The sequence below is a fragment of the Rhododendron vialii genome, chromosome 12a (assembly GCF_030253575.1).
Source record: "Rhododendron vialii isolate Sample 1 chromosome 12a, ASM3025357v1".
Classification (NCBI taxonomy): Eukaryota; Viridiplantae; Streptophyta; class Magnoliopsida; order Ericales; family Ericaceae; genus Rhododendron; species Rhododendron vialii.
The window spans coordinates 32,864,342-32,890,278 of NC_080568.1; the positions used below are offsets into that span (position 1 = coordinate 32,864,342).

Sequence of the window (25,937 nt, forward strand, 5' to 3'; positions counted from 1 at the left end):
CATCATTAAGCTTCCGACTTTCAAAGGCAACAGGATGGCCCTCTTGCACGAGTACTCCGCCAATTGCTTTGTCTGAGGCATCCGTGTGCACTTCGAAAGGCAACTCAAAGTCGGGCAGCCGCAGCACCGGCTCGCTTGCCACAGCAACCTTGAGCTTTTCAAAGGCCTCTTGGCAGCCAACTTCCCACTGCCAAGTCTGATCTTTCTTCAACAACTCTGTCAAAGGGGCCGCCATCTTTGAATAGTTGTGGATGAACTTCCTGTAATAGTTAGCTAATCCAAGAAAAGATCGTAATTCCGACACTTTGGTAGGCGGCGGCCAGTCCAAAATGGCCTGAACCTTCCGTCTATCCATTTTTACATGGCCTTTGCTAATTACATGCCCGAGGAATTTGATTTCCTGTTGGGCGAACTCACACTTCTCCATTTTTACATACAATTCGTGCTTCCTAAGCCTGGACAGCACGTCACTAAGATGGGACAAATGGTCCTCCAAGGACTCACTATAGATAACAATGTCATCTAAGTACACAACTACAAAATCATCGACACAATCATAGAAAACATCGTTCATCAAGTTACAAAACGTCGCAGGAGCATTCGTAAGACCAAATGGCATAACTAAAAATTCAAAAGAACCATACCGAGTTACGCATGTGGTCTTTGCCTCATCCCCTTCTGCCACACGGACTTGCCAATAGCCCGATCTGAGATCCAACTTCGTGAAATAGGAGGCTTTGCATAGCCGATCAAAGAGATCGGTCACCAACGGGACTGGATACTTGTTCTTCACTGTAACCTTGTTTAGTGCCCGATAGTCAACACACATCCGCAATGAACCATCCTGCTTCTTTTGGAACAGAACCGGGGCACCGTAAGGAGCCTTTGAGGGTTGAACCAAGCCAGCATCAAGCAGTTCCGTTAACTGCTTCCTCAATTCCGCAAGCTCTAACGGAGACATCCGATAAGGGGCCTTAGCCGGAGGCTTAGCGCCTGGAAGTAACTCAATCTTATGATCCGTAGCCCGCCGAGGAGGGAGAGACTTAGGCAATTCTGGAGGCATCACATCAGCAAAACCCTTTAGCAAGATTGCCACCTCGTCCGGGACTTCAACCTTCACGTCTGGTTTAATCTCAACCAGTGCTGCAAGGTAAGTCATTTCACCCTTCTTCAGCCCATTCTGTACTTGTATTGCCGACAGCCAACCACCCGTATCTTCTCTTGCCCGCTTGGCCTTTTCTGCCTTGGAACACCGGGGCACAAAGCAAGGTTGTTTCTCATCAGCAATAAATATCCCACCGAGATGTGGCATCAAAGCCACTTTAGCAGCCACAAAGAAATCATTCCCAAGAATAAGTTCAAAGTCATCAAGTGGGACCACCATCAAGTCCACCCGCCCGTTCCAGTCACCAACCTTCATTTGAACATCACTGGTTGATCCGTGCACAGTTTGTGCAGTGGAATTGACCGTCTTAATCCGACTGGAACTCTTGACAACTTTAAGGCCGAGCGAATTTACCAACTGTTCTGAAACGAAATTGTGTGTGGCTCCTGTATCGACCATTGCCAACACATCAGTATTACAAAGCGACACTTTAACGTACATCAAACCTGATCTCTGCGAGGCCGGGGCCTTGTCTGCATGAATAACATTCAGTAACTGCAACGGGTTGACTCGAACATGACCATCCGAGTCAGAATCTGCCCCCTTGGCTTCATCTACGCAAATAGCATTCAGCTTCTCACGTTTTGGGCAATCCTTTGCCCGATGTGGCCCGCTACAAATAAAGCAACCAGAATTGGAATTCCCCTTGTCCTGCGATTTATTGTCACCCGTCGGCTTCGACTTCTGGGACTTCTCCCATTTCTTTGAACCAGCCTTCTTTTCACCATCCTTCTTGTTCTTAGTTTTCGATTTCGAACCGCTAGATTCAGAAGCATTGGATTTACCCATCAGTTTGAAGTCGGCCAAGCCGTCGGCAGCAGCAACAGCCATCGGCAAGTCTTTGATTCCCAACCTTCGAAGCTCCAACTGAGCCCAACTCTGCAGACCCGACATAAAGTTGAACAGCTTGTCCTCTTCCGACATGTTCTTGATGTCAAGCATCAACGAACTGAATTCCTTCACATAATCTCGCACCGTACCAGTGTGCTTCAATCGTTTCAGCGACTCCCTTGCAAGCCATGAAGAATTTCAAGGCAGGAACTGATCCTTCAATTCCTTCTTTAGGGACTCCCACGTCTCAATCTTTGGACGGACATCATCCTCAGATCGAGTTCTCCACCAGAGCTTAGCGTCTCCAGCGAGATACATAGTAGTTATCGTCACCCGATCTCCCACTGGAACACGAGCAGCAGAGAAGTACTGCTCCATATCCCAGAGGAAGTTCTCTAACTCTTTGGCATTTCGGGCACCACCGAAAGCCTTTGGTTCAGGAACTTTCATGCTAACACGAGCATCGAAACTTTCGGGGCGGCCAAGAAAGGCCCTCTTTACCACCAGCAATTCCGACTCCAAGTTGGAAACTCTTTCCTTCATGACATCCGAGAGTTTGGTCATATCATTCAACACTTCTGTAAACCTGGTTTCCGTCTGAGCAACGTGTGCTTCGTGTTCAGTTTTCTGAGATTGAACCGAAGCCAACACAACTTCCAATCGATCAACCAAGGTAACGCCCTCATCAGAATCATCAATACCCACGAGATCTTCCAACTGTTTAACACGTTCCCAAACTGCATCTAGAGCCGCATTCGCAGCCATAACTCCAACCGGAGCTCTGATACCAACTGTCACGGGGCTGAATTTCGCCTAAAGATTCTGCCCGTGATGGCACCAAGTTTCCCAGCAAGACTTGGTCTCAGCCCACAGTAAAACACACACACACGAGTTTGAATGAAGTCTAGCACGCACACCGTTTACAGGAACCCGTTCCCAACCTTTTATTGCACCGACAATACAAGGAAAACACTTAGAGTACTAGACAGAACATCCCTCTGCCTTAGACTCGAAAATGCAGTGCCTTTATAAGGCTACAATCAATAAAACGTGGCCACTAAGTGAAATGGGATCATGGGGTGGCCCCATGATCTGCAGTTGACACCCCCAACTGCCCTAGGGTTGTGCTGGCACAGCCACAAGCTGCCAGCACATAGGAAAATAAAACTGCCTGGCAATAACTGCTACTAACTGCCCGATTCTGCTGGGGACACCTGTCCCTGCCTGCCAGCAACATGTGCAGAATGTAGTAACCGTCAATAACCGTTTTGCCCGAGCCAACTCAAGTCTGCCTGGCCAATTTCGTGATCCAACCCAGCTCCAAATACTTAGCCGTTTTCTGATTGCATTGTCCCACAAGCTAGCTTCCCGTTTAGCATCCATGCCCCAATAATCATCGGGCTATCACTTGCATCCCAGCTGCCACTTGCCTAACGGACTAGTGCCGACACCAACCGACACCATCGGGTCACCTTGAAAAGACATGCCTGCCTCATGCCTTAGTTTCCACCGGTTGGCTAGGGTGCAAGGTGCCACCACTAGCCAAGCTTAGCAAGCCTTGGAAATCAAGGTGCTAACAGTAGGCATGTAACATTCATATATATCAAACTTTTTTTTGTGGTTATCAGAACTTGTTGGAACTAAAATAGGGACAAATGTAGTGAGATTATGTAGCCTTAGATAGTAGAGATACTGGTACGTCAAATACGAGAAAATGCAGGATAATGCGAATGCAATGTGGCTCAAAGTAGTGATGTAGAGATACTACATCATGTATAAGATCGTCATTCATTTCAATTTTAACGAAGTGCACGCACGTCGTATGCTCCGACTTCTAGTTTTTATAGAAGAGAGTAATGAAATTATTTCCCAAAGTGAAAAACAGTTAACTTTGTTATGTAAATGGGAAGTTATCATACATTTCACCTTTTCTTTATCATTACATTCACATTGGCAGCTTACATTACACAATTCCATTGTATCTACATTTGTTCAGCAAACCTGGCATTGCACAATCTCTTTCAATTATTTTCTCTGATCGCCGGCCGACGGTCCACGCCGTGAAATCACCGGAACTCTGCCGGACTTTTCCCGTAAAACGACCATGAGATTGACAAAATTACTCAATATACGCTTATACGACTTCTTCTCATTCAAATCCAATTAACATATGTCAAAATCGTGATGAAATCATCGTCACCCATTTTACTGACGGCGGTGGTGGCAGAGCTTGATGCTGTGTTTGGATGAGTTTTTAAGAAATTTTTGGGGGTTATGAGTAGAGAAAGAAATAGAGTAATGATTAGAAATAAGGGTAATGAGTGGAGAGATAGAGAAAAAAATGAGAATAATAATTGGAGATTGGGAAAATGAGTGGAGAGTAATGATTGGAAATAAGGATAATCAGTATTTTTTGAGTTAGAATTTTTTTTCCAAAAACCAAACCAAACAAGGCAGGTGATAAGCACTCGAGAATGTAATGTAGGGTGCGCTAGTGTTTAGTTTTAGTTTAATTTAAGTACTAATTAGTTATTGTTAATGTTGTTTGCTTGTAGAGTGTTCTAATTCTGTTTTGTAGGTGAATCGCCAAACAAGGGAGTTTTCGAGGCTTAAGGCATGTCATGGCCTGAAAATGACCCGATTGCCCGAGCAGAAGCAGGATTGCCCGAGCAGAAGCAGAATTGCCCGAGCGGAAGCAGGATTGCCCGAGCAAGAGGCAGGCAGCCAAGGCAGAGGATGACGGCCAACCATCGAGTTAATGAGCTCGGCATCGATGTCAAGGGAGAAGATCCATCGATGCCGAGGCAATTAGTGGAAATTGAGCAAAGTAGCTCGGCATCGATGTAAGGTTATATGGTCCATCGATGCCGAAGTCCATAGCAGAGCATACTAAGGCCGTTGCCATCGATGCCGAGGGTCTTAGGGGCGAATCTTCAGAGCATCTCGCGGTATATTCTGCGCGTGGATCTCCGGAATATAAAAAGCTTGTGACATCATTTTGTAAAAAAAGAAAAGTAGATAGATTCAAGTAGTACAATTTCTAGATCTAGATTAGATTTCATTGCAATTCAAATTGTTCTTGAGTGTTCTTCATTTTCAGTTTTAAATACTTTAATTTCTGCCTTTAGTTGTTAGTTTTTGATATTGTTGCTTTAATTAAAATTGTTTCTTTACTCCCGATCTATCTTAATCTCTAGTTTTTTTCAAGTCTTATTATTTCATTATGTTAAGTAGATTTTTGCTTGCTCTTATCTCTCTAGATATGGGTGAGTAGTTTTCTAAGGCTAGGTCATGTGGTGATTAGCACCTCATGGCTCGGGCGAAAATTGTATTTTGCACCCAATAAAGCTTTAATCTTTGATTTGAAAATTGATGTGGGGTTCGGGTTTGTTTGTCAAATTACCGAGGTGTTAACCTCTTTGATCATGTGTAGGTGGGAGCATCGCCTACCCACCACACATGATGCTTAAAGCTCTGTCGCTCAAGGTATTTGCCAAATGAACTCTAGAGCTAGCTTGGTTCTCAAATCATTTTATCTTCCGATTTGAGAACTTTAATCAAGTATCTTAAATTGTGTAATTGGGTGAAGAGTGTGATTTAGCTCAAGTCTTGAGTGTTAATAATTCCTAGACCTAGCTTATCTTTTCTCTAGTTAATTCGTTTTTAATTTGGCCTTTTATTTCCACCGTTTAAAGTAAAACAAAATTGGCTGTCTAAAGGCCGAAAACCCGAGCTTACTTGCATCTACAAATCCGACTAAGCCATATAATTATTCCCTTGAGTACGATCCCGGTCTTCCGGATTATTATGCTTCAACAGACATATTAAATCCTACGCTTGGGGTATTATTCCACATTATCTTGGAGAACGAAGCAGCAGGCCTTTGTCGTCGGACACGATTGTGCTCGATTTCATGATTAGAGAACCCGATGACATGGAGCTCACAAAAAAGCAATGGGACCTGCAAAGACGGTGATCGCAAAAGGGCAGATCAGAAGTGGATATTGGCATATTTGGAATTCGAGGCGGATTGAATACAGATCGGATCGGGGACAAACTCATCCCCAAATCCAATCCGATCTCAGAATTTTTTTAAAATAAAAATTGGTATCCGCTCTAATCTCCGAAAAAATCTCCGAATATCCAGCTTTTGGCCGCATCAAATTGCACTTGGCCACACAAAATTGCACTTGGTTGTAAAGAATTGCGAGACCATAAAGTAATTCGATGCGGCCAAGTGCAATTCGTAGCATCCAAGTGAAATTAGATGCAGCCAAGTGCAATTCGATGCGGCCAAAAGTAATTCAATACGGCCAAGTGCAATTCAATACGGTCAAGTGCAATTTGATACGGCCAAGTGCAATTTGATGTGACCAAGTACAATTTGATGTGGCCAAGAGTAATTATTTGCAGCCAAATGTAATTCTTAGCGGTCAAGAGTAATTCATTGCGGCTAGGAGTAATTTTTTGCGGCCAATAGTAATTCTTGGTGAACTTCTAATCTCAGCCATTGGCTTCAATGGTTGAAATGGAGTGTCTTTTTTGTGTCCCCGAAATGCTCCCTGTATATATATTCTTCAAATTAGAACAAAATTTGGAAAAGTTTTGGTATTCTTCTCTTCTTCTTCTTTTTTTCGAAAAATCACAAAAACATTAACGACAAAAAATCCCATTTGGCTTATTGGCAATTCCCAAAAAAGCCATTTCCCTGACTCCCCCGTCTGACACACACAAGAGACCCGACCCGACCCCAGTGTTCCAAAAATACCCCTTGTTGGGAAGCCAGAACAAGACAAATATTCAGGGCAATTTGGTAATTTCACGCCTCTGTTGTCCAGCTTTTTAAGGTTGGCTTTTTTTAGTCAGAGATTTGATGGCTTTTTTGACTTATTTCCGGCGGGGAAAGCCAGCTTATTTTTTTGGCCGAACAGGCCAGCTTAATAGATTGGCCAAAATGGCCATCCCTATGCAAAGATCTGGTGGCGGATCGGTAAACCAGGACAATTCTAATAAAATCGTCCCAGTTTTTCCTTCATCATCTAAAAAAGAGATGCCAATTAATCGAAAGCCCAATTTTGTTTCATTCAAATTTTGTTTTGCTATAGTTTTTCCTGAAATTTTGAGTGGAAAGGCTTTTATATTTCAATTCATCTCAACACGAGGAATTGGATAAGCAATTGTTTTGGTTAAAAGCTACATTTTCAGTTTTCACTAAAGGAGAAAATGAGTCGAAAAAGTTCAACTTGTCAAACTTATTTTTGGTTTTCTTATTCTTTCATTCTAGGCAAGTCAGAACATTAAAGTCTTTTGATTAATGAGATAAAAAAATTCAATAACACCAAAAACTAGAATACAAAAATTTAAGTTATTTTTGCACTTCCTTTTTATTTTATTTATGTGCACTCGTTGTTATCTTAGTTTATGCAAATTTATAATTTTAAATTTGTTTGCTATTCAATGCATAGGAAGGCAATGGTAGAAAACTCGCTTGAACAAATATATATATATATATATATATATATATATATATATATATATATATATATTAATAAAAGTTTAGATGATAAAAGTGTGAAAATTAATTCCAAAAATTAAGTTATTTCAAATTATTTGATGATACATTGCAGAGAACTCCACTTGAATTCCTACCATTATACAATATCATTTCGTTATTAGCGAAAAGCTCACAATTGATAAAAACGTCCTTACGCGGGCTTGATAGGCCGTGATCATTTTCTTGAAATTTTTTTCTTCTTCTTGTCATCTTCCAAGTACAACAACTTGAAATTCTCGAATAGAAACTAGTCGATATTTGCTAGTGTTACTGCCTCATCACCAACAACAATTGATCGTGTTTAGGGATGCTTGCAAGCTCTTAGAATTTTCCTCTTAGAAGAGGCTGATAGAATTTATGCGATTAGGTTTTTCGTTTTTCTGATCTTGGAAATATATAGTCCTGAAGAGACTTCTCAAGGGCAACATAAAGATACTCCATGCATTCATTACTTAAAGATCATTACAAGGAAGATGGAAGTAGCTAGGAAGGCGAACTACCAAAACACTCAAAAATACATAATTTTGATTCGAGATGAACATCCGAATAAAAATCTCGATCAAAACGCAGAGCACTGCGCTTGACTTCCAGGAACATGTGACATTTCTCCTACGCCTTTCACTATTTAGAATCCATTACACATGAAGCCTACTACTACTGCTACTGCTCCTGCTAGCATCCATATAACACCAAAAATGCTAGGGGTACATATGAAATGTACATATTATGTTCATATCAGTTTTGTGGGGCCCACCTCGGGTCCCACAAAGATGATTCAAACCACCCATTATTTTTCAAACATTTTTTTATGGAGCCCTGTAAAAAATCAGCACAACCCGATATTGGTAAGGATTTTTTCTTAATTTGTGGAGGCGAAACTACTTAACTGCTTAGTTTCGCCCTTACAAATTCAGAAAAAATTCTTAATGATATCGGATTGAGCTGATTTTTTACAAGACTTCATAAAAAGATGTTTTAAAAATAATGAGCGGTTCGGATCATCTTTGTGGGACCCGAATTGGGCCCCACAAAATCTATATGTACATATTGTATGTACCCAACATATAACACAGCTACCCGAAATAAAACAAGGGAGATGAGCATAAACCAAAAGGGTGAACCGCCCAAGTACAACGCACTCCCTCACCCTCTCAAACCCTGCCCCGCGTGACTAGACATGTCAAACCCCCCCGAACTGGCACTCTCAAGCTCGGATACGCGCTGCACAAGTCCTTCCTTCTTGTCTTTCAATCGCCTCACCACCTCCTCCATCTCTTCTATTTCCTTGCCCACCTTCTCCAACTGGTCCCGTGCAACCGGGAGCTCAAGTAGCGAAGCCATACGGTCCAACCTCTTACGAAGCCAACCAACTTCCAATTTAAAATGCGTCAACGCCTGCAAACCATTGCGAGCAGAATCAAAATCTCCTGGTGTAGCTTGAGGCAAACTCATATTCTCCAACGCCTCCACGAAAGATACCAGGGAGTCCAAGGCAAGCTTCCTAGAAATCGAGCTCGCACCAACAAGACGAACAAAAGTACTTGGCCACAGTTCAAAGATGTTTGACAGTATGGCTTTATGCTCCTCTCGAACCTCAGCAAACAAAGTTCTAGGAGTTAACCTTATCTCCTCTTGCGCCCATAGTCTTATGCCGGCGGACCCATCCGGATAACGCAAAACCAAATAATCACCCTCTCGCAAATCGCGAGGTAGACCCCTGCGAGGAACCTCCAATTGAGAGGTAGAAGGCTCCACACTCGGAGCATGAGATTCAGCAACCCGTTCAACAGTCCCAGTGTCGACTCCCTCCTGGCCCTCTAGAAAGTTACAATTCTCTACGTACTTCTTGTAACGCTCCTCAATGGCATCGCCTTGCTGCAGATGTTGAATTCCATGTTAGTTATTAAAAAGAAAAGAAAGAAAAGTGCCTGAAGTAAATCAATGAAATCAACAGCAAAAGCTAACCTTTTTCAGCTCCTCAAGTATGGCAACATAGACGCCTTTAGCCTTGTTCGCACCATCCTCATACAACCAATTTTCCACCTCCTGGAGTTCAGCAGTAAGGCCTTTCCTCTCTGGATCTGTAACAAACTCTTGATATATGCCATGAAGCTGGAAAACACAAGAAGAACTGCTGAGCTGAAAATATTCACACTTGCAACAGAATAATCAAATTATGGGCCACAATAGTACCTTGTTTCTCATATCATAGACATAGGCCTCCACGGCATTCTTCTTATCTAGTGTTTCTTCCATAATTCGATCTTGAAAAGCCATTTCAAACTCTTCCTCAATCGCTTTTTGCACATCTGCAGGGCACATTCCTCCATAAATATGCTCGACCACAGGAATATTTGTCTTCTTTGCCTTATTAGCCTCTTCATAAGTCTGTAGTAGTTATAAAAGAAATAAATTGCAATATCAACATTGCCCTAATCATTTGCAGTCAATAAGAAAGACAGTCACTAGGACTTACTGTTGCCGACTCAATCGACACAATGCCATGCAGATTTAGGCGAACTTTCACATTCAGTTTTACCCGTTCACTCTGTGTGGATTGAAAAGGGCCAATCTGTCCACAAATTTGTTTCAATTATGTCAAGTATATTGCCGTTTCAAAAAAATGTATGTCAAGTATATTGTCTAAATGCACAATAATATCCTAAATTTAAGCCAATCAAAAAACGAAAAGTCCAACCGAGCAGAATTGTTGCATAAATTACCGTATATGAGCTAATCTTTGCTGTTGCCTGTAATTCGCTCACATCAGCATATTGAACATCAACAGTAAAGGTTCCTGATCTGTAAAGTGTCAAAGTCTTCATGCCCGGTATGTCATCCCCCTTTGGGAAACCGATAGCGCTTATCTGATCATCTGAAACTCCATTCTGAGCATCAGGAGAGGCGCCTTTCCAAGAAAAAGCAATGGGAAATGGGAAACTCTCATTGACCTTAAATCAGAACAAAATTTTCATCACAATGCCATAGCATAAATCTGATGCAATCAATAAAAGGGGAAAGGGAGGTAACAATTAACTTTCTTTGCCTATCTCTTCAGTAACAGCAAACTGTACAACAAGAATGGGAAATAATTAAGTACACCTATGAAACAAGAAGATATGCAGTATCCTCGTAGTATGAATAAGTTTCTTTTGTAATATTATTAGTAAGAGATATATATATCTCACCCTGCAAGTGGAAAGAAAAGGAAGTGAATCAAGTAATATCACATTAAAACATGTAAATACCCTGAATCTAAATCCATAAATCTTTCATGATTTTATCATGCCTCCTTACCACAAAAAAAGATTAATTTCAAGTAAACTACAGGATGTGGATAAAATTAATCAAGAATGTCCACGATAAGTTTTTATTTTTTATTTTTATGAAGACAGATGCTATTATAAAAACCCATCTGAAACGGTTGCAAAATTGACCTCACTATCCCATCAACTTAATAACCAAGGCACACCTCAAATAGATGGATCCGGGATTGATTGTGGAATTCTAAAGAACAACGCAAATTTTAGAACACTAACATAACAACATATTCTTTTCTAGCAAACAAACAGGGATCAAGAGCCAAACGGAGCATGTAAACAATAAACAGATGGACAATAACAAAAGAAGTAAGCCGATAAAACAGGAAGATGATTCTCTACCTGGAATTTCTGAATTTCAAATGTGGAACTGAGGATTGCACACTCTAAAGCACAGCCTTTGGCTACACACTCACTTGAATTCATTGTACACCTAGGTTCCTTCCGGAAGAACTTTGTCAATATCCTGATAATGGCAGGAACACGAGAGCCTGAACCAACAACCTCAACTGAATGGATATTCTCAACTCTCAGGCCAGCTTCTGAGAGAGCCTTCTCCAGAGGCTTCCTCACGCGTTCCAAAATCGGAATGCTAATTTTTTCGAAGTTTTCTCTCTTAATGAAGCCCGTGACATCTTTCTCTTCCATCAGGCACTCTATATTCAAAGGTGCCTCTGTGTTTGCACTAAGAACTCTCTTAAGCTTTTCACAAGCAGTGCGAAGCCGAAGACAGGCCCTAGCGTTCTGGTAAACGTCAATCTTATACTTTTCCTTGAACTTTGCGGCAAAATATTGGAATAAAGCTTCATCAAAATCTCTGCCACCCAAAGAACGGTCGAATGAATGGGCCAATATCTTCAACTGGCCTTCCTTGAAGCCAGCAATGCAAACCTGCATACTTGCATGGCCAATGTCAACAAATGCGACATTCAGTTGGCCATTCTCTGGCAAATCTGTCTTGTAAATCCCATATGCCAATGCAGTAGCAGTGGTTTCATGAAGTAATCGGAGAGGGTGCAAACCAGCAATAGTAGCCGCATCCAAGACAGCTCTTCTTTGAAGGTCAGTGAAATAAACAGGAATCCCAATACAACAATCAACAACTGCAGCATTTAAATTTTTCTCTGCCGTGCTCTTCATATCAGAGAGCACCATTGCCAATAATTGGGTTGGTGAAAACGTCCTTGTCTCTCCCAAATACCACGCATGAATCAACGGGAATCCATCAGGGCCTTCGGTAACAGCAAAAGGCAGTGCTTTGAGATCTTGTTGCAGCTCGGGATCTGAGAACTGGCGGCCAATCAGACGCTTTATTTGAGAAATAGTGTTCTTTGGATTCGTCATACTTGATGCAGCTCCAGCTGTCCCAAGGAATCTCCGTTTCTCACCAAAGCATACGATGGCGGGAGTCTCGCCCTTGGATTCATCATTGAGTACAACATCGATTCCTCTTTGCCTTGCAACAGCGACCACGCAGCTCTCATTCCCAAGGTCAAAACCAACAAAACTCATTTTGGTACAAAAGTTTTTCTTGGCCGCACACATATGCTAGGTTCTCGGCAGAAGATATAGGCCTGAAAATAAATCAAAATTAACCCTTGGAATTCACTAACAATTCAGCATCATACCAAAACTCTCATGATTCAACCCATAAAAATCCCCAAATATTCACAATGTTTGGTAGCTTTCCGATGCATTTGCTCGTATATCCGACATGACTGTTGCTTTAGAATTCCTTCTTTATGCATTCCTTTCCTTCCTTTCTAGTATTCGTGTATCATATGGCATCTAACTAGTATACGGCAACAGTTATATATACGAACAAAGATAAGTATTAGCAAGCAAGGGATTGAATTAATTAGATTTAGGCCTAGCCCTGATGAGATGAGTCAGATATAGAACTTAACCAACCAAGATTATACCCAATTTAATGTGAACTCCAGGACAAATCAAAGTTCAATGAATGCTAGGAACTTTTGACTCACATGACAAGTACATCTGCACACATTCCTAAAACCTACTAGTGCAGTTTGCCAAAGCAAGTACTTAACCAAGTATTTTGAGAAATAATCACTTTTTATTTTTCCGATTTCTCTCGTCGAGACGAATCAATAACCCACAAAAGTTTGGCGCAAAACAACAAATACAAAAAAAAATTCAAATAAGGACAACTTTCAGATTTAAGATAAGTCCAAGAGAACGCATCCTAATATTCTTTCTTTTTGCTTTTCCTTGCAAATAATTTCTGAAGTCTAGAAAGTCAAAACGAAACTAAATGTATGAAACTATCACTAGCGCTAGAAACAAATCTTCGACAACCAATGAGGCTCTCAGTGACCGGTATCGACCGAATTTCAATGGTGAAACAATGCTTATTACCATTCCTATAGTGTAGATGGAAAGGGGTGTGGACGGGGGCAAAGGCACCCCTAAACTACAGTAGAGCCATTTTTCTCATGCAGTGTATCCATTATAATAAAGCCAAATATTTTAGGTCCTTAATAATCTTGAAAATTTCATTCCAGCCCGCCACTGCATTCCAAACTCTAAATAACTTCAGGTTTGGCCCCCTCTTATTCCTGCTTACGCCACTGCATACCCCACCTCTTTCAGGTTGTTAGTAATCTAACCGTTAAACATGAGAATTACCACCGATATGGAAAAAGAAAGCCCGAACTTATGAACTAGTCACTGTGCATTCCCCACCCCAATATCCTCTAAATCTTCATTTTGGAGGACCAAAATACTATTTTATAATCAGATAGTAGATTTAGAGGATTTTTTTATTCATAACAACTCCAACCCCCAATACTCTATTTCTTCCTCTATATTTTAAAAAACTCACCCCAAATCTCAAACTTCATCACTTATCCTTCCAAAATTCAAGTTCTAATATTTCTAACTTTATAAAAAAAAAATTTACTCAATATTGGTCTTGTTTTAAAGATATTGCAAAAATCATTTGATTGGTACCAATTTTACAAAAAAAAAAGTACCAAAACCAATATGATGAACAAAATGGGGTTTGAAAAGGGTGAAAAGAATATTCATAAATATAACTCTAGTGCTTTCAAAAGTAACCAGAAAAGAAAAAAAAGAAAAGTGAACGAAAGAATGATAGTGCCCATTTCCTCTTTGCATCACCCCAGAATATCTCCGTATATCTCCGTCACACCTGGGATGAAACATTAATTATGCTTGGTTCTCTTTACAATTCAAAAAGAATTTTTAAAAAAATTCCTCTTAGATTCTTCCTAAATTTCTTTTACTTCTAACATTTCTTTTACCAATCCAAACATAGCATAAAACATCAAATCCTTTCTTGATGGATTTCACGAAAAACAATCCCTGTCTCCCCACATCAACAAAGCATGGAATGAAGTGTTGAACCAACTTAATCAACTCTCAAAATAGGCAATTTCAATAACGGAAATTATTGTCTCAAGTTTGGAAATAGATTTTGGAAACCAGTACTAAACCCACTTTTCGATTTTTACTCTCAACAAAATGATATTTAAGGAACCCATTTCAGAGACCATTCGAAGAATCATGAGGTAAAAGTGTACACCGGGAAAGACGCTTGAGTTGAGTTAAGCTAACAGTGTCGTTACCTGTTACCTTCGGTCGGCGAGGATCAACGAAAGGTAAAAGAATTTAATGGTTTCTTAGAAGAACACAGAATGGAAATGAAACCAGAAGTAACGGAGATGAAGAAAGTTAGAGGGAGAAAGAGAGTGATCGTGATTCAATTCACTTCTTGGATGATTACCAATGTTAACTGAACTAATTGCTAACGTGGAAGATTCTCTTTCCACTTTGCATTATTGAGCTGGAAGGGGCTTAAGAACCAGGGATGATGCGTAACTTTTCTTTAGAGCGAAGGAAAGGAAATGAAAGGAAAAGAAAAGACAATCAGCGGGAAATAGGAGAAAATTTGAGAAAAAATTTAGTATTATTCACTAAACTTTAAATCTTTATTTTGTTCTCTCTTTTTTTTTTTACAATCAAGCAATAGAAGGAAAAAAAAATTAATTTTCCTTTCTTTTCTTTAAGTACCATTGAGAGGCTTAATTTATGAAAGAAAAGTAGGTTTGTTTTTTGCGTAAATCATGATGTGCTACTTTTCTTTAAGGCTCTGTTCGGTTTGAATTTTGAAGTAGATTTTTTAGAGTAATAAGTGGAGAGAGATACAATAACAATAATAACAAAACCCATGTAGCCCCCAATTATTGGGGTATGGGCGGAGAAAGATTGGAGATAGACCTAATATTTGACAATATGCACAAAATGAAGAAAGATAAATAGAGAAAATTTATTGAGTGTCGTGAGCAAAAGTTTTGAAACAAGCCATAAGTGTGTCGGAGCAGGCAAGTCTTTGGTTCCCAAGTTCAAATCTTGTTTTGCTATAGTTATTCCTGAAATTTTGAGTGGAAAGGCTTTTATATTTCGATTCATCTCAACACAAGGAAATGGATAAGCAATTGTTTTGGTGAAAAGCCACCTTTTTACTAAAGGAGAAAATAAATCGAAAAAGTTCAACTTGTCAAACTTATTTTAGGTTTTTCTAATTCTTCCATTCTAGGCAAGTCGGAATATTAAAGTCTTTTGATTAATGATATAAAAAAATTCAATAACTCCAAAAATTAGAATGCAAAAATTTAAGTTATTTTTGCACTTCCTTTTTATTTATGTGCACTCATTGTTTATCTTAGTTTATGCAAATTTTTAATTTGTTCACTATTCAATGCGCAGGAAAGCAATGGTAGAAAACTCGCATGAACAAATCTATCTAATAAAACACAAGGGTATTTAGAAATGTTTTTTAGGAATATTCTTTCTCAACGGTTCAGATTTCTCTCTGACACAAATTTTATCTATCCATACAAACAAATTCAACGATCCAGATTTCTCCACCCTTCACATACAAACCAATGGTATCTTCGTAAATAACTTATATTGTTTGGCCAAATTTTTTATGGCATGTTTCGGAAATAGTGTGCATTCAACGCCCGGATCCCAAAGAGTTTTATACATTAAAAAAATAGTTAAAAGATTAAGTGTTTCAATTTTCATTCTGTTTGAACCGGTACAAAGATCTTATTTTCCTGATCATATTATTTCTTTATTTAACAACGTGCCTTTTATTATCAAAACGTTTTTTTCTCCCCATCGTCTATCTCAAACTCTATCATTGTGGCGTTGTGCATTGTCCACTTATCCATCAGAAAATTCTATTCAATTCCTTTCTTCCATCAACTGAGGTAACAATATAAAAACATTATAGAAATTTTAGTCCTACAAAAGAATAAACTTAGTTTTATTTTTTTCTCCCCATCGTCAATCTCAAACTCTATCATTATGGTGTTGTACATTGTCCACTCATCCATCAGAAAATTCTATTCAATTCATTTCTTCTATCAACTGAGGTAACAATAGAAAAACATTATGGAAACTTTAGTCATACAAAAGAATAAACTTAGTTTTTTTCGGTAACAAGTTGTTTCACCTATTTCTTGAATGCATGATTCAAAGTAGTAGTGCTTGATAATTTTTTCTCAGTTGTAAGCCTGCAGCATTCCTTTGATTTGAAGGGGAAAAAAAAACTCAAGTTGTAACATTCCGTTGCAATAATCATTTTCAATGTTAAAAAAAAATAGCATTCGTTAACTTACAGGAAGTAGAGTTTTAAAACTATTCATTTTATTTTTTTTTGAAAGGCGAAAAGAAATTTTTGCTAACTTTTAAATTTGTTACAAAGATTAAAAGGACAAGGAGAAAACGAAAAGTCCAATCCGAGATCCAAACCCTTGATTGACAAGAAACCAACCAAGGCAACACCCAATAGGAACAAAGCCCCAACACCTCAAGGCCTGAAAGCCCAGATAAAACAGTTACAGACAAATGGGCGAAAAGAAATTCATATATATTTTTTTTATTAGTTGCTCGTTGAATTATATTATATATGGGTGTGATAAAAGTATTGGTTGATCGTGATAGCTGTTAACAAATGGTTGTGCATAAGTTAATTAGAAATTTCATTTTCGTATGTGCTCCTATTTTTCAATGGGTGGTATTATTTGTTCTGAAACTATTCTTGGAAGAAACTAATCCTATTTGAAGAGAATTTTAAAAAATAAATTATAAAATTTTCCATTTGGGTTTGTTAAGATCAAAAAAGGGATGGATAATTTTTTCTTAAGTTGTAATAAAAAAGTGTTAGAATCATTTTTATTTTGAAAATATCTTAAAGTCAAACGTTTCCTTCTTATATTGATCTTTTTTCATATTGATGAGCAAGGAATTCAAGATATAGAAATGTTAGAATTCCGAAATCACATTCTCATTCTCCCCTAAGATAGGACTTGGGAGGGCTGTTGTCCCTTCAAGCGACAGTAGCGTGTTGTCTCGGCCGAGGGGGCCCCGCTTCAGTCTCGCTTTGACGATTGGAAACATTCACTTCGTAGAGCTCTTCGAGTTGAACAAATATGTAAAAAAATTAGCTCGATCGGATATCATTAAATGCCTAATCGAAACCTTTTTGTCTTGAAAAGAATAGATCCGAAACACTGGATCAAATCTACTAGAACCCATTATTGATAAGTTATATGTGTTCCGATCAGACAGTCCCGGCTGAGGGGGCCCCGCTTCAGTCTCGCTCTGACGATTGGAAACATTCACTTCGTAGAGCTCTTCGAGTTGAACAAATATGTAAAAAAATTAGCTCGATCGGATATCATTAAATGCCTAATCGAAACCTTTTTGTCTTGAAAAGAATAAATCCGAAACACTGGATCAAATCTACTATAACCCATTATTGATAAATTATATGTGTTCCAATCAGGCACTTAAGAATATCCGATCAAACTGATTTTTTGCATACTTGTTCAACTCAACGAGCTCTACGAAGTAAACGTTTCCGATCGTCGGAGCGAGACCGGAGCAGGGCCCCCTCGGCCGGGACAGCACGCTACAGTCCCTTTAAGGGACAGCAGCCCCCCAAGTCCCCTAAGATACCTGTCAGGCTGCCATCTAAACACAGTCTTTGGTGTTTGCCCATTTTGATATTTTCTTGATTGACACTTGCCAATCTAGGTTCTTCCCTCTTTTAGGTCATCGTCAAGCTGCATGAACACGCTTGATCAACAATATTAATTTTTCATATTCATAAAACACTTGAGAAGTAAAATTCAACACATAGATTACGACTCGACCGATCAGCAATTTTAACCCCTTTAGTACAGAGAATAAATTCTTTACACCGTCGGTGTAAATATTTGTTTTCTCCAAATCAATTATATTACGTCACGTCGCCATGTTCTATTGACTGAGACCACTGTTTTGCAATTTGGCGCGATGTAATTGATTTGGAATAAACAAATGCTTACACCAGCGGTGTAAAAAATTTATTCTTGTATAGTATAAGATCGTCATTCATTTCGATTTTAAAGAAGAGAGTACTAAAATTATTTCCCAAGGAGGAAGACAGTTATTTTTGTGATGTAAAATGGTAAGTTATCATACATTTCAGTGATTTCACCTTCTTCTTTTTTTTTATAATCATTACATTCACATTTGGCAGCTTACATTACACAATTCCATTGTATCTACATTTGTTCAGCAAACCTGGCATTACACAATCTCTTTCAATTACTTTCTCCGATCGCCGGCCGACGGACCACGCCGCGATTTCACCGGAACTCTGCCGGACTTTTCCCGCAAAACAACGACGAGATCGACAAAAGCGCTCAATATATACTTGTAAGACTTCTTCTCATTCAAATCCAAGTAACAGAACAAAAGCTCCTCCATGAACTCCCAATCCACCCTGCCCCGATCGTTCAGCCGCGCCTCGATCATCTCCTCCATCGAGTTCCTGAAATCGTTGTACGGACTCGGAGAGTATTTCAAAATCGTGATGAAATCATCCGCGCCCATTTTACCGACGGCGGTGGTGGCAGAGCTCGAGCCTTTGTCGTCGGACGCAATTGTGCTCGATTTCGTGATTAGAGAACTCGATGAGGTGGAGCCCACAAAAAAGCGATGGGATCCGCAAAGATCCGGTGGCGGATCGGTGAACCGGGGCGATTCCAGCAAAATCGTCCCGATTTTTTCTTCATAATCTAAAAAAAGAGATGTCAATGGTAGAAAATTCGCTTTAACAAATATAAAATAAAAGTGTAGATGATAAAAAACAAAAAGTGTGTAAATTAATTCTAAAAATTAAAGTTATGTCAATTTATTTGTTGATACATTGTAGAGAACTCCACTTGAATTCCTACCATTACACCATATAATTTCGTTATTAGCAAAAAGCTCACGATTGAGAAGAATCTTACCCGGGCTTGATAGGCCGCGATCATTTTCTTGAATTTTCTGCTTCTTGTCATCTTCTTCGTCGTCCTCCAAATACAACGAATTGAAATTCTCGAACATAAACTTATCAATGTCTGCTAGCGTTGCTGCTGCATCATCGACAGCAATCGATCGTGTCTTGGGATGCTTGCAAGCTCTTAGAATTTTCCTCTTAGAAGAGTATGACAAAATTCTAGAGGGGACACGGAATTTACGCGAGTAGGTTTTTCGTTTTTTGATCTTGGAAATATAGTCCTGAAGAGACTTCTGAAGGGGTTTTGGCATTTTCTTTATTAGTTTTTGTTTGTAATATCCATGGGGGTGGAGTGGTTTTTATACACCAAAAAGCATGGAAGTAATATGAAGGAAGATTTTAACAAACTTTCAAGTAATTGACATAAAGCATTAAAGTTGGATTTGGTATTTAATGTGAGATTTTGGTTATAACATTTTTTCTCTTTTCATTCCAAGTTTGACCAAATGGATTATGACTTAATATTTTTTTTGGGGAAATGATATTGGCACTCCAAAAATTGATGCAGGCACTCCAAAATCAGTGTAACTCCAAAGTCACTTTCCTTTATTTTTTGGAGTGTCTGCATCAATTTTTAGAGTGCCAATATCATTTCCCTTTTTTTGCTATTCCTTTATTTGGTTTGAGAGAATAAAGAGAATAAAATAACCAAACTAAAGCTTATGAGTAGTAAATTTTCCCCCAAACTTTCATTCTCTTTTTCCTTTCTCTTCCATAGCTTCCAAACGAGGCGTTCGATTTTATTCAATGAGGTATGACCATAAATAAATTGACTTGCTAGTAAAGGACATTATAGATATGGTATTGGATTGATAGAATCTTGTGTGTTTTGAGAACATTAAAATTTTCATGCTAGACTTCGGATGTGCAAAGTTGGGAAGTTAATAAATAGTCTCAAATAAACCTTATCTAGAAAAAAATTTGCTCATTCTTTCATTTCAATATTGTGCTATTAGCTTGTCCTTTGTCCAACCGCCTGCAGAAAGGATCATCTTTTTGAATATGTGCAACTTGAAAGACGGATCGAAATTGTCTCAATTCAAAAGAAGAAGAGAAGACGATATTTTCTTACACCAATAAAAATAGAAAATGATCTTTAATTTTGCTACAACATACAAAGAAGGGGAAAAAAGAAGAAGTCAATCAATGCTATGGATTTTTCTTCATTCCTTGCTGTAATGATATATCGGGGTTCGAAAAAAATTACTACTCCAATATATACCTAGCACATACAATGAATTAAAACATGTCTTTATTAACGGGATTGATTAAGAGATGAGATCAATAAATATGATATCAAAAGAATTAACGCATGAGCTTTATGAGATTATTAAGGAAAAACTCTAAAGCACGGTTGTAAGGGAAAAGGATTGACCGGCGTATTGCAATCGAGAAGAACATGCCATTCGACAGGCAAGAAAAAATTAAGCAAAAGTGGAATGATCGTTTTTTTTTTAAAAAAAAGGTGGAATGATCAAAGAGTCAAAAGGCCAATAAATTGCACTGATTAATTCGACGTCCCATTATGTATACGGTTCTGCTACCCACATCCCACTGGACAGCGAATAACGTACACGTAATGCTAAAACGTGAATTGACTTTACACATATATCAATAAGTATTTATACAGATATCCATGATCCTTTTGCAATTTTTCTTATATGTAAAACAATTTCTATGGATAAGGGGAAATATAGTTATTGGAAAAAATTTAGAGAGGCTGGTTTTAGGCTTTTTCATTTTGTTGGGCCTGGGCCAAAATTGTCTGGGCCTACTTATTCCTGCGATGTTTATTTAATATATATAATTTTGGTTGAAGATTTAGTGCGGGTGTCAGGATGGCCGAGTGGTCTAAGGCGCCAGACTCAAGTTCTGGTTCTCGTGAGAGAGCGTGGGTTCAAATCCCACTTCTGACATTTCTTTTTTGATTTCTTCTGAAGACTCAGGGTGCTATAGTGCACCCCAAGTGTAGTGCGTCTGTAGGATAGTGTACAATCATTGATCTCATCAACTAACGGTTAGATTAAAAACAAACTTTTCTAGAAAAAAATAGCGCACTACAGCGTTTCCCAATCCAACTATATCAAGCCCTTTTCTTTTCTTTTTTCTTTTTTGGGAAGTGATTTCACACCCCCTTTTTTGATATCCCCACTCCCGTTTTTATTTTTTAGTGTTGAAAAGGGCATATTTTTTTCATTAAAAAAAAAGAAAAGTGAATATCAAAAGGGGAGTGTGAAAATCATTTATCTTCTTCTTTTATTTTTCTATACTGCCCCTCCCAGCTTGTTACTCTTTTTTGAAATTGAAACTGCTTCGTTACCCTGCATTAATGATCTTTCCTACTCCATTTGTCTTTCTCTAGTTTTTTCTCTCTTGCCTTGCCTTGCCTCTCTAAACCACACCAGAGTTGTTTTAAAAGTTGTGTTCTTTTATTTTTTGCAAGCTTAATATATAGGTTAATCACCGAATCGTTCATTTCGTAATGCGTCTCTAAGAAAAAAATAACTTGACTGAACGTCAACAGGAACTTGACTAAACATGCATTTTTTCTTAAAGTGTTGTTTCGAAGTCAAATCTCTTTTATCTTGGTCTTCCTATTCTACTCTTCGAGTCTATGTATAAAAACTCCAATTAAGCTACAAATCCAAAGGAAAAAAAAAATTATAAAAGGCGATCCAAACCCTCAAAGCAAACGAATTCGTAATCTTTTTCACCATCAAAAGAAGTTGTAATTCACCTCTTTAGTGCAAGTTATTGACCCGCTGAAATACTCATGAATTAAGTCAAGGCATGGACCCCAATGTTGTTCCTGGGCAGCACATGCCTACTTACACTTCTGCAGCAATCTGTTGGTATGTCTGGGCCATCTTTATTCTATATGTACTACGTCTACGCATTTTTACACTATTAGTGAAAGGTCGCCCTGAGCGTTAGTTCCTTTGGTTGATGGGTTTGTTTTCACACAATTAATTTGGGTTCCATTATTGAGTTAGATCGCAAGAAAGTAATTTCTTGTGAATTCTCTAGTCTCGGTGTAAATGGTTTGCTCTTGACCAGATCAGGAAGGAAATTAGCTGAGAAGAGCGCGCGTAAGTTGGTTTGGACACCTTGATCATCGGAAAAAAAGAAACAAAGGCGTGACCATACAAATTTTTACTAGTACATATATAGCTCTGACATTATTGTACACACTGCAATTCAAATAAAGCAGTAGAATTTATGAATCATGTTCACGTGTCTACACATGACCCTATTGAATTATGTAATTTTGCCTAAACTTTAATACCCCGCCGCTCATACTTGTGCAGTCTCGGTCCCCCAAAACCGCTGAACATTCAATATTCACCGGTATTTTGCTTGCATGATAGGGTGTCGGAACCAAGTTACCCACATTTCGATTAATCTTTATGACATCTCGGCTAATCTGAGAATTCTAAAGTTAATGACGGACAAATCTCGATCAACAGCTCCAAGGACTTTTCGATGACTATAAGAATCGAATTTAGGATCTCGGTTAGGTCATTTGCTATCAATGTCAAAGCGAAGCAATACTTTTTAAAAAGCAAGTGTTGAAGAATTCATTTTGCCATAAAGGGTTTGCTTCAAGTTTAACACAAGAAAGCCAAGAAAATGTGCACGTACCTCTGTTTTTTTTTATGCAATTTCATCTGCATGATTGCACAATAGTCTCTTTCCGAAAAAAGAGTTTTTTATCACTCTTGCAGCTAACGTTGCACGGAAACAGATGTGCAAGAATTTCATCTGCATGATTGCACAATAGTCTCTTTCCGAAAAAAGAGTTTTTCACCAATCTTGCGGCTGACGTTGCACGAAAACAGATGTGCAAGAAAAGAGGGGCCAAAAAATATTCACCTTCATTTGCTTGTGAATTGACATGGAGCAGCAGCTAGCGTATACTACAGCAACTACATACGTAAGTACGGCCGGCATAAATACTTAATAGACTATTTAAATACGCGACGAAATACTATAAGGGATAAAATCAGAGTTGTCTAATTAGAAACAACTAGAATCTTTACGCAGACCAGACCATAAAATTACTAGGTGACGTAGTATTATGGAGTATGAGGCAAAGTGGATTTCCTGTCACAATCCACGGATATTCAGCCCAACATCGCTCGGATTTGTTTAAAGGAAAAAAAACAAACTTAAGAGTAATAAGATAAGCAGGCGATTCAAACTAAAGAGTACCACTATTGATCATCAATCACTCAATCCTCCACCCTTCTGAAAGATTCTTGATGGAACAGCGAACCGAGCAGAAAATGAACGGGAGAGATCATCAAGATTTTCCCACATCGAGCCCTCATCGAAGTTTTGGGCATATGTGCATGGACTATAAGTGAAATTATGGTTGGTTGAGCTTGAGTAAATGTTGAAAAGCTTCTTCTTCCCTTTCTTGATCTTCCTCCATAAAAGTCTCCAAATGGGTGTCTTTGATCCACTACTGACAGGCAAGTCAAATGGCACAAACCGAGTACTGTTGTTGCCCGTGAAGAAAGTCCTGCTATATCCGGCGTGAGTACTGTGGCCTGAGTTGCACCAACTTCCGGCATCCATGGCAGTGTGTGTGTGTGTGTGTGTGAGAGAGAGAGAGAGAGAGAGAGAGAGAGAGAATGAGAATGTGTGTGCTTTGCTTGCTCTAAGAGTGTCTCTGGTTGGTCTTTTTATGGCAAAGAGTGTAAATGCATGCACAGGGCTACTTATACAATGAAGGTGGTACCATTCTTTCTTTTTTTTTAGGTCAACAGAGGAAGGTGGTTCCATTCTTCAATATGGTGGATTGGTGGTTACAATTTGCCAATATTAAGCAATTTAAAACACTCATGCACTCTATTTGTATTCACGTTGGAAAACAATCCGCTTGACAATCCAATCCTGATCCACGAGAGATTATTTAGTACTTCTGGAGAATTACTCCAGGGCCTATCCGAATCACAAATTGATATGGAATCCGCAAATTTGTGGTAAGGCTCTTGAAGGGCCGAATAAATTTTCCGAACATAGCAATCCACGAAATAAAATTCCCGCCTTGGCCTTTATGCATTGTTCATTTCTACTCTAGCCCAAGGTCCATGTTTGTGGCACAAGGATTTTTCTGTTAGATATAACTGGCCAATCAGAGCTAACTAGGTCTTCTTGACAAAACGCAATAGCTAAATGACCTAATGGAAATTTGTAAGAGCATTTGCATCAGCCTATTTATATTTTGGATCAATTTACACATTAAAAAGTCACTATTATTTTAACTACTTACTTTCAAAATGTTTACTGTATCGGACTCTCTATATTAAAACTATCCCATCACAAATATTGTTTCTTTATTCTTAAACAAAAAGCATCAAAACAAACCCCTCTCTCTAACTTTACTCTCTGGAGAGGTACCTGGACAAACCAATGTCCAGGTTCATTTGAATCCAAGAAGGGCCGAAGCAATAAAATAAGAACAAGCTTGTGAATAGTCTCTTGCCTCTTGTAACAAGCAACCAAATCGAGCCTCATGTCCCAATCACTTGGAGTCAGTTACATAAATCATTTTCTTCCATTGAGCTCTGTCAAGGGTTATTTGTTCACACAAACTCATTATACTCATATCTTTGCACATAACAGCATCTAATGTCAATTTAGGTCTATCCCTCCCCATAACATTGCTACCTAAAGCTATCCTATCCGCTCTTTTAACTACTGCATCTCTTGGTCTTTGGTAGACGTGGCTAAATCACCTTAGCCTATGTTTCCTCAACTTCTCCTCTATAGATGTTACACCTCTCATCTCATGAACCGTTTTATTTCTAATCATGTCTTGTCTAGTCTTACCACACATCCGCCTCAACATTCTCATTTCCGCTGCACTCATCTTGCTCACCTGTTATTTCTTAATAGGCCAACATTCTGTCCCGTAAAACATCGCTAGTCTTATGGCAATTTCGTAAAAAAAATTCTTCAATTTTGTGGGTACCCTCTTGTCACATAGTACACCAGTAGGGCTCCTCCACTTGAGCCATTCCACTTGGATCCTATGGGTCACATCATCGATAATCTCTCCATCTCTACTAATAATTGAGCCTAAATACCTAAAATGATCACTCTTTGGTATCTCTTGATCTTGGATCATCATTCTTTCTTCATGCGCGGTACCACTAAACTTGTACACCATATATTCAGTTTTACTCATACTTATACAAAAACCCTTTGACTCTAATGTTTCCCTCCAAATTTTTAGTTTCATATTAACACCTTTAGTGGTTTCATCTACGAGGACAATGTCATCTGCAAACATCATACACCATGGGATATCCTCCTGAAATTGTCTAGTCAATTCATCCATAATTAAGGCAGAGAGGTATGGCTCAAGGCTGATCCTTGATGCAATCTTACAGTGATTGAAAATTCACTCGTTTTCCCTATTAGTGATCTAATGGTAGTGACGACACCTTCATATATATCTCTAATCATCTCGATATATCCTTTTGCAACTCCCTTTCTCTCCAGAACCGATCATATGATGTCTTTAAGCACCTTATCATAAGCCTTTTCTAAGTCTATGAAAATCATATGGAAATCCTTCTGCTTTACTCTGTGTTTTTCTACCAATCTCCTTAATAGGTAGATAGCTTCCATGATTGATCTTCCAGGTATGAACCCAAACTGTTTCTCTGA

General features: G+C 38.8%; 3 protein-coding genes, 1 non-coding gene and 1 pseudogene across 6 annotated transcripts in view; 1 reads left to right on the forward strand and 4 right to left on the reverse strand.

The window, feature by feature from the left end:
* Positions 1-14,562, reverse strand: part of LOC131309824 (heat shock 70 kDa protein 14-like) — a 60,850-nt gene extending 46,288 nt beyond the window's left edge. The window contains exons 1-2 of the mRNA XM_058336464.1: positions 14,482-14,562; positions 14,031-14,045 (exon numbers count right to left, since the gene is read on the reverse strand). The gene's annotated coding sequence lies outside the window, so the exon portion shown is untranslated. The remainder of the gene's footprint in view (positions 1-14,030; positions 14,046-14,481) is intronic.
* On the reverse strand, positions 81-2,720 carry LOC131309827 (uncharacterized; annotated as a pseudogene).
* On the reverse strand, positions 7,970-12,803 carry LOC131309825 (heat shock 70 kDa protein 15-like). Of its 3 annotated transcripts, none has more exons than XR_009195022.1 (7): positions 11,213-12,803; positions 10,274-10,501; positions 10,027-10,122; positions 9,744-9,938; positions 9,516-9,662; positions 8,595-9,425; positions 7,970-8,207 (listed from the first exon to the last, which is right to left on the reverse strand). XR_009195022.1 is itself a non-coding variant. In XM_058336468.1 (6 exons), the coding sequence occupies exons 1-6, from the start codon at positions 12,413-12,415 to the stop codon at positions 8,694-8,696; spliced, it is 2,601 nt and encodes an 866-aa protein (XP_058192451.1). In that variant the 5' UTR covers positions 12,416-12,803; the 3' UTR covers positions 7,970-8,693. The 3 variants fall into 3 exon arrangements, 1 of the variants encoding a protein (XP_058192451.1); XR_009195021.1 differs by having other exon boundaries at positions 7,970-8,216; XM_058336468.1 differs by having other exon boundaries at positions 7,970-9,425.
* A 3,849-nt stretch (positions 14,563-18,411) lies between the features above and the next one.
* Positions 18,412-19,522, reverse strand: LOC131309829 (transcription repressor OFP14-like). Its single transcript, XM_058336473.1, has 2 exons — positions 19,207-19,522; positions 18,412-18,990 (listed from the first exon to the last, which is right to left on the reverse strand). The coding sequence occupies exons 1-2, from the start codon at positions 19,505-19,507 to the stop codon at positions 18,518-18,520; spliced, it is 774 nt and encodes a 257-aa protein (XP_058192456.1). The 5' UTR covers positions 19,508-19,522; the 3' UTR covers positions 18,412-18,517.
* A 1,566-nt stretch (positions 19,523-21,088) lies between these two features.
* TRNAL-CAA (transfer RNA leucine (anticodon CAA)) lies at positions 21,089-21,172 on the forward strand. The gene has a single exon. It is a non-coding gene; the product is annotated as a tRNA-Leu (tRNA).
* Positions 21,173-25,937: the final 4,765 nt, after the last annotated feature.

What these genes read in the sequence shown, in the direction of transcription:
- LOC131309825 (XM_058336468.1), bottom strand. Translation starts at nt 12,415, where the DNA reads ATGTGTGCGGCCAAGAAAAACTTTTGTACCAAAATGAGTTTTGTTGGT. An exon ending in TCTATGATATGAGAAACAAG is followed by an intron (nt 9,663 to 9,743) that starts GTACTATTGTGG and finishes TGTGTTTTCCAG; the next exon opens with CTTCATGGCATATATCAAGA. An exon ending in TACTTGAGGAGCTGAAAAAG is followed by an intron (nt 9,426 to 9,515) that starts GTTAGCTTTTGC and finishes CAACATCTGCAG; the next exon opens with CAAGGCGATGCCATTGAGGA.
- LOC131309829 (XM_058336473.1), bottom strand. Translation starts at nt 19,507, where the DNA reads ATGCCAAAACCCCTTCAGAAGTCTCTTCAGGACTATATTTCCAAGATC. An exon ending in TCGCGGCCTATCAAGCCCGG is followed by an intron (nt 18,991 to 19,206) that starts GTAAGATTCTTC and finishes CTCTTTTTTTAG; the next exon opens with ATTATGAAGAAAAAATCGGG.